Here is a 14,955-nt window from a genome sequence, read left to right on the forward strand (position 1 = left end):
TAAGAAAGAAACAATAGTCTGAATGCAAATATATAACAACAAAATGAAAAATTTTGCAGTTTTGTCGACTAACACTACATCCAATCTAAAGGAATCTACATGGGCTCAACTATTTCAAGTATATTTGTTGAAAAGTTTGAAATAGACTTTCAGCTTATTAGTTTGTGTTGAGTATATATACTAGCTTGACGGGACAATCATATAGCATGTGCAAAGTTATCTAACTCCCCAGCTACTTCTGCCAATATTCAGGCAGGCTGTTTTACTCGGGACACAGCAGTAATCCCAGCTACTGAAGATGAGAGGCAACAGAAGAGATAAATCATCCCAAGACAGTGATATCCCTCTTAATTTAACCCCAAGAGCGAGGGTTGCCTTCTCCGCCTCAGTTACCACAACCCCGTTAGCCATTACTTTGCAGGGTTCCTGTAAGGCCTTCACAGCTACCGTAGAAGTCCTGAGGCACACAAGGTCCCCACTGTACTTTTCTCTTACAGGCTATGGTCAATGTAATGTTATTGTTGATCATTTTAAGAGCTTTCAATATTGTTGGCCTTCACATTTAGTTTTCTTCTGATTCTGTGATATTACGGTATCTAATATAAAGGCAGTCCTTCCTTCTTTCATGACTCCCTCTTGTTTTATTCTTCAAGCGATTGCTCCTTTATGGTTTTTCATCATTTTTTATAATTATCTTCATAGTTTTCCTTGTCGATGTGGACCAATGACACCTTAAGGCAATCGTGACAAAAACCATTGCCAGTTAACACGATTGAATAATATTTCCACGTTAGCGATGCTCGGCGTTGATACGGACTAAGCAACAAAAGTCTAAATTCATTAGTTCTGTTATCATAGCCAATATAGTAAGAATGTATAAGACATAAATGATCAGAAATTGTGTTCTCTATAACTTTTGTTATGTAGTACTTTTCGATAGGACCAATAACATAGGGTATTTCAAAATTAAATTTTAGGCGCCTTTCTCTAAACTATCATTTCATCTAGCGTGAATAAAATTATTTATAGCCTAGACTGTAGTCCCTAATTTCTTGACTTTACACACCCATTTTCATTAAATTCCATTCACCCATTTTCTCGTAGTTCGGCGTTGATATGGACTTGGCAACAAAACTTGAAATTCATGAATATCTCTATCATAGCCAGTACAGTAAAATCGTATAAGATATAAATGATCGGAAATTTAATTCTATATAACTTTAATTAGATGTAGAATTTATAATGTTCAATAATGTGCAAACTATATTGGTATTAACTTTAATTATGTAGTATTTATTAATAGGACCACTAATAACACAAATATTTGGGAATAAAATTTTAGGCCATCCCCTCAACTTCCATTTCTCTCAGTGTGAATAAAATTATTTATAGCCTAGATTATAGTGCCTCGTTCCCCGACTTTACATACCAGTTTTAAATTCTCTTCAGCTATTTTCTTGAGATGCGCATACAGACAAACAGGCAGGCAGAGATGATGAAAAATTAAAAAGTGCATTTCCTTTTTACTGTGGACATGACTAATACAGAAATACAATTCTTTTTAAATTCTGAGCAATTTACAGACAAAACTCTCATTTTATATATAGAGATAGTACATGCTAAAGAAATGTTAACCGGGTGAGTCGGCTGTGTGGTTAGGGTTGCACAAATATGAGCTTGCATCCAGGAGATGAACGGTTCAAACCTCACTGTTGGCAGCCCTGGAAATGGTTTTCCGTGCTTTTCCATTTTTACACCAGGCAAATGTTGGTGCTGTATCTTAATTAAGGCCACGGCCGCTTCCTTCCCACTCCTAGGCCTTTCCTATCCCACTGTTGCAGTAAGACCTATCTGTGTTGGTGCAATATAAAGCAAACTGTAAAAAAGGAAAGAAATGTTAAGTACAGGACAGAAATGGCCAACTGGTCACCAATGAAAACTGAACCTACAACCTTCAGATTTCACATCCTACAGTCTCCTAACTGAGGTATGATCGCCTCAATTGGAGGCAGGGATGTACTTGACATGACTTAATAAGCTGAAAGTCCATTGCAATCATAAAAGCTAAATATTCATTTTGAATGACCTAGAGTGCTCAACTAGCGTGCACTCTACGGTTGTGCTGGCTGTAGTGCCAGAGCTGTAGAAAGATAATTAATTTATCACTTTGTAATTTTTTCTCTGAAAACATAATCTCCAATCCTTGTTTTTATATACCTGTAGGTTGAACAGCATAGTAATAATCTCTCCTGTCTTATGATAACATATCCATCTACCAATGGTGTTTTTGAAGAGACAATTGCTGACGTGTGTCAACTGATACATGATCATGGAGGTCAGGTGAGTGCCTTTGAACTTCTGGAATATATATAATGATATCCATCTACCTTCTGTTAGATATTCTATCACTGTATCCAAATCAATAATAATTTAACAGTTCTCTGATTTAAGAAAATCGCCAGCACATATTTTACTTAAGAGAATTTTCTGTGAAACGTGTTCATGAATAAATGGTTCAGGTCATGAATATATAAGGTTTGTTCAATTAAAACATAGAGCTGGCAACACTGCAAATAACTGATGGTACAGTTAAAAGGTGGCAGCACTGCTAGTTTGGTGTTCTTAATAAGCTCAGAATGTGGTCAGTGTGAGCCTCGTGTCTATCAAGTTGTGGAAATAACTGAAGTAACGTGTTTAATGATTACATCCAAACTAATACAGCATGGTATGATTCAGTTCTTGTGAAAAAAGGTGCTTCAGCCAGGAAAATTGTCATGAAGTGTGCACATGCTGCATGGTCACTCGTCAACATGCTGCTAATGCAACAATGGACAGTTGGGACTTCTTTGCTGGGATCTTATTGATCACTTTCCTTGAATACAAAATCTTCTCCATTGCAACAGTCACATCTTTTGCATGCTGAAAAAGCCCAGAGGTGTAAGTGTGTTTTGCCACCAATCAAACATCTCTTGATGCTATAGAAGAGTAGTTCAAACAGCAACCAGTGTCTTTCATTGTGGAGGGTATAGAGAAACTTGTATTGTGTGTTAGTGTGATGTTACCACTAGAAAAAAAAGAAAAAAAAAGACACTTGTTCAGCATATGGACAATTACCTGAATGGTGGGGGGGATTATCTGCAAATTTTCTCAAATTATTGTCAGTATACTGTTGTTTTGAACACCTACTGTATATTGTCTGATACATATAGTGTAAGTTTCTAGAGAGCAGCTTATGTTTCAATTGAACAGGCTTTATACATCCCAATAAATAGTATTTTACTAAACAATCACTGTAGTGATGCGAGTTTAACTGCAAGTTCTTGTTCCTGGTTGGGAGCCGGGAATCTGCACACCTTATAATAAGTTTATGATTTATATGGGATAATATCAACCTACGTTTGTGTATTGTAGGTGTATCTGGATGGAGCAAACATGAATGCACAGGTTGGTCTATGTAGGCCTGGAGACTATGGCTCTGATGTGTCTCACTTGAACCTCCATAAAACATTCTGTATTCCCCATGGAGGAGGTGGTCCTGGAATGGGGCCAATTGGAGTGTGAGTAGTATAGTGCTTTAAAGATTATGTTTAATTAATCATACAGTAATGGTTGATATTACTTGTACCTTCATAAGATGTTCTATACTTATCAGACAGAAAGGAATCCAGGGAGGGAGTAAATTGGAGTGTGTGATATAATGGTTGAGGCATAAAGTATGTCATGTTATTTGTATGATAATGATGTGAATGTCCACTTTTCCTACTAGGAAAGCTCATCTGGCACCATACTTGCCATCACATCCTGTGGTGAACCCAATGGCTGACATGGGCCGTCACTCCAAATCGTTTGGTGTAGTGAGTGCTGCACCATTCGGATCTTCTGCCATTCTCCCAATATCCTGGGCATACATCAAGGTAATGTTTATTCTCATTTCATGAAATAGTCTGTACAATATGAATATAAACAATTCCAATTACTCGGAATTTGAGCAATTCTTTTCAATGAATTGGTCATAAGCTGGTATGCACAGACAGCATGAACATGCACCAAACTTAATTGTTTAGTATCACTTGTGTTTACTATTGGAGTTCACATGTGCCAAACAGTATTTTTTATTCAAAAGTTGCATTATAACCATATAAATAGTAGGATTATTGTATTCTTACTCTAATTTTGTTGCAAGAGAGTCATGATTTGGTGTATGACTGTAATTATTTAGTGATTCAGCTGGATTGTGTCTTTGTGAACTCCATTTCATAAATAAGAGCTCTGGTACTGGTAAAAATATGGAGTGCATGAGAGTTGATTATTTCTGCTGCTGCATGTGTATCAAAAAGTGTCTCATTCAGGAGATGATAGATTTCAATTTCAGGGTGTTCAAGAAGTTTGAGAGAGGAGAATGCATTTCCTGTACAAATGAGGATGGAGTTATTCCTCTATTATTTACTTTCCTGTCTGTTTTCAGCAAGTGTGAAGACCCATGAACTTTGTGCACGAGGCAGCACTGGTTATGCAAGGTTCATAGTAAAAAATTGATTTTACGTCTCACAATCAATCTCTACAGTCTTTGGAAACTCTGAAGTGCTGGAATTTTGTCTCACAGGAGTTCTTTTACATGCCGGTAAATGTGCAGACATGAGACTGGCATATTTCAGAACCTTCAAATACCATCGGATTGAGTAAGGTTCGAACCTGCGAACTTGGAGTCAGAAGGAAGCACTCTGCTGTCTGAGCTACTCAACGTGGAATTCATCATATCACGTCTGATGTTGAGACCAAACAAAACACTTGCAACATGTTACATCTGACAAATCATCTACTCCACAACCCTGTCTTTGTTTCCTTAGAGTTCAGTACAAAGAATTTAAAAAACCTCTTTTGTTCAACAGATGATGGGGCCTCGTGGACTTCGTCATGCCACTCAGGTAGCAATTCTCAATGCCAACTATATGAGTCGTCGACTAGAGGGACACTACCGCACCCTGTACAAAGGACAGAAGAGTGCTCTGGTTGCTCACGAGTTCATCCTTGATGTACGGGACTTCAAGAAGACTGCTAACATAGAGGCTGTTGATATTGCCAAGAGACTGATGGATTATGGTAAACACTCAGCATACAAAAACAATCAATCATGTCTTCCACACTTATTTAATATTTTGGAGGCATAGAGTTGGTTGCAAAAAAAAAAAAAAAAAAAAATTCCAAACTGGTTCTGAACTAGTTCAAAATTTTCTTAATGAGCATGTGCAACTTAGAACTTATTCTTGGTAATATATTTTTGGAACACTTAAATTACAGTTTTAAACTTCAATCCATTCCCCGTTATGGGCGATAAATTGTCATTGAGCAGGAATTGCCCACCCCACGTTGTGGATGTAGATTTATCATAAATTATTTTGATCAAATGTGCATTGTATTTAACTGAATGTTTTCAAAAAATTATTTACTTGAAATAATAATAAAATGTATTTGTATCTTAACTTTACATGTTTAGTTTAGTATGATGCCTCAAAACAAGGGTTGAAGCACAAGGGTACCTTTCTGCAAGCAACATACATTGTTCTTACATCTTTCTTAACACCAATTTTTTGACACAACACAAATTCCTGGCTAGCATAATTTTTTCTTGCCTGTGGATGGAATCTTGGAGATGAAATGTCTCTCTTTTAGCCTGTCACCAAAGCTGAAATCAATATCGATGTCTAGTACATCTTCACCAAAATACGTCATAATTTCCACGCCACTAATACTCACTAAATGTCACAAACCACTCAACACGCATTGCCTTGTTGAAGCCATACTTACAAGTGATAGTGATGGGGAGTCTGAAAGGAAGTGAAAAAAGTGAATTCTTTTCATGGGGATACCTATATCTCAAAACTGAAGGTAACTGACATGAACTTTTGTATTTGGAATCTCCTTTGAACATAAAGAAACACGTCTTCTTTTTTTTGGGGGGGGGGGAATCAACTTAACGGTGGTGGGGTGAAAAAGGAGTTGAGACCAATTGATTTTACTGTTCATAATGTACTACTTGATTCTGATCATAAAATGATAATTTTTCATCTTTCCTGGGTTTGTTTTCAAGAGCCATCTTTTCCTTTGGAGAACTTAAAGTTAGATTACAGTAGATTCTCCTGGGATATAAATAAAAATTTAAACACATTTGAAATAAATGATAGGAATGATATTGACCATGCAATTGTTCACCTCTATAACAAGGTCAATAATGCATGGAAGTATATCATTCGTATCACCAGAAATCCCGCGCACTTGCCTACGTGCGACAATGGTGCTGGTCACATTGTCAGCAATGACAATGGCAGCAGACGTAATTTACCACCAAGTAGCGGACTTGCATCTTGCTGCGTGGTCCAGAACATCAATAATAATAATAACCTAAATTCAACTAATATCACCCACTCCAATTATAATAATAATAATGTTCTGGACCATCGTCAAAATGTGCAGACCGCGTTGGAAACGGGTCAGATTTAGGGACTCAACTGACCGGGCGGAACATCTGGAGCTAACCCGGGAAGTACAAAATCGATTGCTGGAAAGAAAGATTGAAAACTGAGAGGAACGTTGGCGTCAGATCGTGAATTTTGGCAGATTATATATAAAATGTTAAGTATTCAATGATAAATTTCAGTATAATACCGTAGCAAAGTACGGGTATCTTGCTAGTTTTCTGTAAGAATACTCTTTGAAAAATACTTGTATAAGAACAGAATGGTTATGGTTGGTCGTTTTGGATATTGAGAAGGTATATGATCATAAACCATGTAAGTACATAGTGGAATGTCTCAGATTTAAAGAAGTTCTACATGAGGTTATAGTTTGAGCTAAACATCTATATCAAGAAACAAAGAGCTGTGTCTGAATTCAAGGAGCCAGAAAATTGTTTTGAAACCAAGATCAGATTCCAACAAGGACATTGTCAATCATCACTTCTCTTCATTATAATAATGGATGAAGAAATAAAAGCAGTAAAAAGGAAGGATCAAACAACAAATGTGCCTATATTTACTAATGATGTTATGCTATGGGGTGCAACAGAAGCAGAAGTACAGCTAAACTAGATCTTTGTTAAGAGGTATTTGAAAGAATGTGACTGTTAATCATCCAATCCAAATCAGTAGGTTTGATGATGAGTTGAGATCCTGAAGCAGTCCACCTGTGAGTGCAAAATTAAGAAGCAGATATTATTAATAATTTCAGATACTTAGGGAGCTATGTTTTTTCTGACAATATCATAAACCAATAAATAGGCAATAGGATAACAAGCTGCATCAAAATTCTACCACTCCATTCATTAACTACTTTGGGGTGACACATTTCTCCAAGCTTCAAAAATTGTACTGAACAAAACTTCTAACATTTCTAACATGCGGAATAGAAGCAGCATCTTTGACTGGACCTATAAAAAATTGCCTACAGGCTACTGAAATGAAGTTCCTTTGTTCTTGTCTCCAAAAGACAAGAAAAGACAAAATAAGGAAAGAATATCCAGTAACAACTTGAACTGAACAAGAATCTATTGGAAATCTTTGAATTAAGCAGATTATGATGGTATGGACATATGAGAAGGATGGCTCCAAATAGGACCCCAAGAAAGGAAAGGAATGTTGTTGGTAAGAGGCCCTGAGGGTGATCAACTTGTGATGATTGAGAAAAGAAAATTTTCAAAACCTTGCACACATGATGTAAATTGGCAACAAGAAGTAGAACAACTGTGGATGGACAGAATGAACTGGAGGAAGCTTGTAAATATCCACATCAACTTTTCTGGAGCAGAGAATTGATGGTGATGGTGATGATGATGATGATGATGATGATGATGATGATGATGATGATGATGATGATGATGATGATGATGATGATGTAATAATGTTCATAAATGCTTACACCCACTAAAACAATTCTGTAACGTATTTTCAGTTCGACTTCACTCTCGGATACTACCTATCTTTGACTATCGAGTTTAATTAGCTTAGTATTGTGACACTTGTTGACTGAAATAACATATGACAGTAATAAGAATTGGACCAGAGGCTGACTAGCTGCATAATATATAGCTTTAATCTGCAATTTGATGCTCACATAGGCCTGTCACCATATTTATTATTAGGAGCTGTCATGGCTTTGAATGTAACAGTGCCATGAACTTCACATGTTATCTCTTCTACACTAAATACTTTCCACAGATTATCTTTCTTCACCTATTTCTTACCGATGTCTTATACTGAGGTGCCAGTCAAGAACTTTGCGTCCATTGCTTGTAATCCATCTGGGTTCTTTTTATTATTTACACTGTAACACTAACAACTGATTCTATGAACATCATGATAACTGATCAATGTCCTGTTACACATAATGGTTCTTCTAGGTTTCCATGCTCCAACCATGTCGTGGCCTGTCAATGGGACCCTTATGATTGAGCCAACTGAATCAGAGGACAAGGAAGAACTCGACAGGTTCTGCGATGCTCTTATAGGTATGCTATCATTTCATATGAAATAAATAACAAAATATGAAGAACATATAATTTTCATTTTTACTAAAAATGCTACATATTTGACCATGGAACCTTATACATTTTGGTAGCCATTTACACACTGATTGTCCCTCCAATGAGCTTAACAAATCATTGTAGTACACAGTATGGCCTACTACAAAATTTCTGCTATGTCTGTATGTTTTATAAAGAAATGTAGGAAGCTAGCCAAACATTCCTACATGTCAGCCTGATTCTGCGGTCTGAAGTTGATTCTTTTTTGGCAATACTCCATTGAAAGGCACATTGCATACAATAGTTTTTACTGGAACACACTTCCTTATCAAGTCACCTACAGATGAAAAGCTAAGCAAATACTTGAACAATGGCAATGGCAATGTGTGCTTAATTACTTATTTTATTGTTAGAATTGCTGTAAATTATCATACTGATGTGGAATGAAGAGAACCATCACTGATGGCAGCAAGCCAGACAAATAAACAAATGCAGGTGGGGACATAGGAGAGATTTTCCAGCTGGGTTTTCGTGACAACATTGCCCAGCACAAGTTGAACTGGGTGAAATCTACAAGTTGCTGGTGATAACTACAGTGAGGGAAAAGGCATCGTAGTGGGCAAAATATAATGAAAGACTTAAAAACTGATGTACTGATTTACTGATCACGTTATTGATTATATTTATTGTGAACTAAGTTATCTGGCTGATCACTTAGCACCATGGAGGACTAATTCTACAGCCCGAGCATATTATGTAAATAATAATAACGTTAATGATTTTACATCCCACTAACTAGTTTTATAGTTTTTGGAGACACCAAGGGGCCAGAATTTTGTCCCACAGCAGTTCTTTTACATTTCAGTAAATCTACCAACACAAAGCTGACATATTTGAACACCTGCAAACACCACCGGACTGAGCCAGGATTGAACCTGCCAAGTTGGAGTCTAAAGGGCAGTACCTCAACTGTCTGAGCCGCTCAGCCGGGTGTATATTATGTTTTAACAGATTTCGTGATTTACATAATTTCATACATCACCTAACTTCTGCTCTAATCATCCTAAATCTACCATAATGGTACTGGTACTGTTATCTCAGGCCTAAGATTCTCTATTTAATGATACACATATTATGGGTCGAAATTAGCATTCAGAAATTAATATGAAGCAAATTAAGAAATATTCACTTTTTCAACCCTGCATAACTTTGTCCCTAAGGGTTATAGGGCAACTGTTGTGGAACCATCATCTTGAGCTTAGAGAGATCTGTCTATTGGCATCCCACATGAGGGGTCAATATTGCAAATTGCCAATTAACCTTGGTGCAAATGATTGGTATTCTCAGTCACTTATTCACAAATTTATTAGGCTGTCTATTTGTGAACAAAGCAAGAATAAAATTTTAAATCAATCGATGCTTTCACTCACGGCAGTGCTCTTAAGTGTACTGAGTATATGTTTGAGTCTTTGAAGAATGAAGTCCCCACGGGGAGAGGCTGCATCATCACTAGGGTCCGGATTTTTATGTAAATTGAACTGCGAACTGGTTCTTCTAGGTTTCCATGCTCCAAATATTTAATTTAATATTTAATATTTAATTAAATGAGTAATAATCATAAGAGCCTCCATGGCTCAGGTGGCAGCGTGCCAGCCTCTCACCGCTGGGTTCTGTGGTTCAAATCCCGGTCCTCCATGTCATTTGTGCTAGACAAAGCAGAGGTGGAACAGGTTTTTCTCCAGGTACTCTGGTTTTCCCTGTCATATTTCATTCCAGCAACACTGTCCACTATCATTTCATCTGTCATTCATTAATCATTGCCCCAGAGGAGTGCAACAGGCTTCGGCAGTCGGCACAATTCCTATCCTCACCGCTAGATGTGGGCTTCACTCATTCCATTCTTGACCCGATTGAATGACTGGAAACAGGATATTGATTTTCATGTAATAATCATTAAAATATGTAATAAATTATGTAATATTCATAAAATATATAATAGTATTAATGCACTCATTTTACAAAATGTTCATATATTCTTTTTTTTTTTTTGAGAGTTATAGTTATGGTACGAGACAACAAAATTGTTGTAAGTACCTCCATATTTGATGACAAGAGTTATTGTTGTTGCTTTAGATAACTTATATAGTTTACTGCTTTCTAATGTTGACAGTATTAAATAATCAAATTAAAGGCATAATCAAAATACTTCAAATATTTAAAAATTTATGCTCTGAAAATCCCAGAGTATTTTATGCAATGTATTGTTGTAGCTAATTTCCTGTTGCCCTGATGCCCTGAAAATGAAGCAAATAAATATTACATACATACATACATACATTATCATTATAGACTGTTATGCCTTTCAGTGTTCAGTCTGCAAGCCTCTGAGAATTTACTAAACGTCGCCACAATCCTTGATTTGCAACTAGTGTTGTGGCCTCATTTAGTTCTATACCTCTTATCTTTAAATCTTTAGAAACCGAGTCTAACCATCGTCGTCTTGGTCTCCCTCGACTTCTCTTACCCTCCATAACAGAGTCCATTATTCTCCTAGGTAACCAATCCTCCTCCATTCGCCTCATATGACCCCACCACCGAAGCCGGTTTATCCGTACAGCTTCATCCATCAAGTTCATTCCTAAATTAGCCTTTATCTCCTCATTCCAAGTACCCTCCTGCCATTGTTCCCACCTGTTTGTACAAGCAATCATTTTCGCTACTTTCATGTCTGTTACTTCTAACTTATGAATAAGATATCCTGAGTCCACCCAGCTTTCGCTCCCGTAAAGGAAAGTTGGTCTGAAAACAGACCGATGTAAAGATAGTTTCGTCTGGGAGCTGACTTCCTTCTTACAGAATACTGCTGATCGCAACTGCGAGCTCACTGCATTTGCTTTACTACACCTTGATTCAATCTCTCTTACTATATTACCATCCTGGGAGAACACACAACCTAAATACTTGAAATTATCGACCTGTTCTAGCTTTGTATCACCAATCTGACATTCGATTCTGTTGAATTTCTTACCTACTGACATCAATTTAGTCTTCGAGAGGCTAATTTTCATACCATACTCATTGCACCTATTTTCAAATTCCAAGATATTAGACTGCAGGCTTTCGGCACAGTCTGCCATTAAGACCAAGTCATCAGCATAGACCAAACTGCTTACTACATTTCCACCTAACTGAATCCCTCCCTGCCATTTTATACCTTTCAGCAGATGATCCATGTAAACTACAAACAGCAAAGGTGAAAGATTACAGCCTTGTCTAACCCTGAACCAAGAACTCATTCTACCATCAATTCTCACTGAAGCCCAATTGTCAAAATAAATGCCTTTGATTGATTTTAATAATTTACCTTTAATTCCATAGTCCCCCAGTATGGCGAACATCTTTTCCCTCGGTACCCTGTCATATGCTTTCTCTAGATCTACGAAACATAAACACAACTGCCTATTCCTCTCGTAGCATTTTTCAATTACCTGGCGCATACTGAAAATCTGATCCCGACAGCCTCTCTGTGGTCTGAAACCACACTGGTTTTCATCCAACTTCCTCTCAACAACTGATCGCACCCTCCCTTCCAGGATGCCAGTGAATACTTTGCCTGGTATACTAATCAATGAGATACCTTGATAGTTGTTGCAATCCTTCCTCTTCCCTTGCTTATAGATAGGTGCAATTACTGCTTTTGACCAATCTGAAGGTACCTTACCAACACTCCACGCTAATTTTACTACTCTATGAAGCAATTTCATCCCTGCCTTCCCACTGTACTTCACCATTTCAGGTCTAATTTCATCTATTCCTGCTGCCTTATGACAATGGAGTTTATTTACTATCCTTTCCACTTCCTCAAGCATAATTTCACCAACATCATTTTCCTCCTCCCCATGAGCTTGGCTGTTTGCATCGCCACCATGATGATTTCCTTTTACATTGAGAAGATGTTCAAAATATTCCCTCCACCTCTCCACCTGAATTACTCAAAACACTGTTCATTTCATTTTTCCCTCCCTTCCTAAGATTCTTTATTACTGTCCAGAAAGGTTTCCCTGCTGCTTGACCTAGCCTTTCCAGGTTATTACCAAAATCTTCCCACGACTTCTTTTTGGATTCAACAACTATTTGTTTCGCTCTGTTTCTTTCATCTACGTACCAATCCCTGTCTGCCTTGGCCCTTGTTTGGAGCCATTTCTGGTAAGCCTTCTTTATACATTTACAGGCTGCTCTCACTTCATCATTCCACCAAGATGTTTGCCTTTTCCCATCTTTACACACAGTTGTTCATAGGCATTCCCTTGCTGTTTCTATTACAGCATCCCTGTATGCCACCCATTCACTTTCTATATCCTGAACCTGCTTACTGTCTACTGTTCGAAACTTCTCACTAATCATATTCATGTACTTCTGTCTAATTTCCTCGTCCTGGAGACATTCTACCCTTATTCGTTTGCAGACAGATTTCACTTTCTCTACCCTAGGCCTAGAGATACTTAGTTCACTACAGATCAGATAGTAGTCTATATCATCGAAAAATCCGCGAAAAACTCGTACATTCCTAACAGATTTCCTGAATTCAAAGCCTGTTAAGATATAGTCTATTATGGATCTGGTACCCCTAGCTTCCCATGTGTAGCGGTGAATAGCCTTATGCTTGAAGAATGTATTCATAACAGCTAAACCCATACTAGCACAGAAGTCCAGCAAACGCTTCCCATTCCCATTAGCTTCCATATCTTCCCCACATTTACCAATCACCCTTTCGTATCCTTCAGTTCTATTCCCAACTCTCGCATTGAAATCGCCCATTAGCACTATTCTATCCTTGCTGTTGACCCTGACCACGATGTCACTCAATGTTTCATAAATCTTGTCAACTTCATCCTCATCTGCACCCTCACATGGTGAATACACGGACACAATTCTTGTCCTAATTCCTCCCACTGACAAATCTACCCACATCATTTGCTCATTTACGTGCCTAACAGAAACTATGTTGCGTGCAATGGTATTCCTGATAAAGAGCCGTACCCCAGACTCTGCCCTTCCCTTTCTAACACCCGTCAAGTACACTTTATAATCTCCTATCTCTTCCTCATTATCTCCCCTTACCCGAATATTACTTACTCCTAGCACATCCAGATGCATCCTCTTTGTTGACTCAGCTCCCCATCGAATTCCATTTTGTTCGCCAAGTTGTTTCCAAGGAGTCCCTCGCCTGTCAAATGGGAGTGGGACTCCATTACTCCCATAGGTCCGAGGCTTGCTTAAAGTGTTTTGAGCTCGGTAAATTCATGAAGCAGGATGCTGCCCTACTTGCACATAGTCCAAGTGAGGATCTCTCCTCTAACGAGTTATGGACCACCGGTGAATTGTATAGTCCTAGCCGCCTGAGCACAAGGAGGGCCACGACTCAGAATATGTCCGAGATGCCCACTCCCATTCCATAGCAACTGGTATCCCGACTCTCAGGACCACCTACTAGGCCACTCAGCCGTTGCCCATGGTTCACGAACTAGAACGTGACTACAGTAACCCACAAACATGAACCACCCACAAACATGAACCACTAAATATTACTAAATAAAGTTAATATAGAAATTGTCCTCAAACCCCTGTCAAATAACAAAAATAGTCAGTAACATTTTTATCGTGATGCACAGCGTGTCACAAAGTACTTCTTGTTTTCCATTATGATGTTTTGGTGCTGATCCTATAACATTTTCTTGTAGGCTGAGAAGGACCGTTTAACATCGCAGGAAGTCACTGGTGCATATTTTAGAAGACAAAACTAGCTGGGTGAAATACCTTCCAGGGGCTCTTCTTATTTGCCACCAATAATCTTGCAAACAGACAAAGAGCTTGAATAACCTAGATTTCATTTCAAGACTGCATGGAGTTTATTAGAAACTCTGACCAATGATAGGCACCTAGCCATTCCAGAGTCTGAGAAAGGATTAGTGCTGTTGTATGCAGTTGATGCACTTGTTCCTACTGTATTTCACAGACAATGGGTTAGAAATCCTAATTTTCAAGGAATTTTAAACCCAACCTTACCAATTATTAAAATATATTCTATATGAGATGAAATTTGCCAATCACTTTCTATAGTCTGAAAAATAAAACCAGCTGACACTTTTTTTAAGTAATTACCTAGATATGTACAAAAATGTTACATTCTTCACATAATATGTAAAAGTATGAATTATTACTAAGAATATGTAAACATATATAAAATGAAACAAAGGTATAACCATATCAGAACCACACTCTGCCAACATTTTTCATTTTTGGTTGTGTACAAGTGAAAGAACAGAATATGTAATTAGCCTACATAAGAATCCGACCCCTAATCATTACACTAAATGTATTCTTGTGCCATTTATATGAGGCCTTGAATTACCTAGTTATATCAGAATGTTGAAAGTATC

General features: G+C 37.7%; 1 protein-coding gene across 1 annotated transcript in view; it reads left to right on the forward strand.

Annotated features, from left to right (window-relative positions):
* Positions 1 to 14,955, forward strand: part of LOC136857704 (glycine dehydrogenase (decarboxylating), mitochondrial) — a 110,064-nt gene that overhangs the window by 82,898 nt on the left and 12,211 nt on the right. Inside the window, exons 13-17 of the mRNA XM_067136568.2 lie at positions 2,224 to 2,340; positions 3,412 to 3,557; positions 3,767 to 3,914; positions 4,890 to 5,100; positions 8,393 to 8,500. Coding sequence (XP_066992669.1) covers positions 2,224 to 2,340; positions 3,412 to 3,557; positions 3,767 to 3,914; positions 4,890 to 5,100; positions 8,393 to 8,500 — 730 coding nt within the window. The remainder of the gene's footprint in view (positions 1 to 2,223; positions 2,341 to 3,411; positions 3,558 to 3,766; positions 3,915 to 4,889; positions 5,101 to 8,392; positions 8,501 to 14,955) is intronic.

Source organism: Anabrus simplex, chromosome 1, assembly GCF_040414725.1.
Source record: "Anabrus simplex isolate iqAnaSimp1 chromosome 1, ASM4041472v1, whole genome shotgun sequence".
Classification (NCBI taxonomy): domain Eukaryota; kingdom Metazoa; phylum Arthropoda; class Insecta; order Orthoptera; family Tettigoniidae; genus Anabrus; species Anabrus simplex.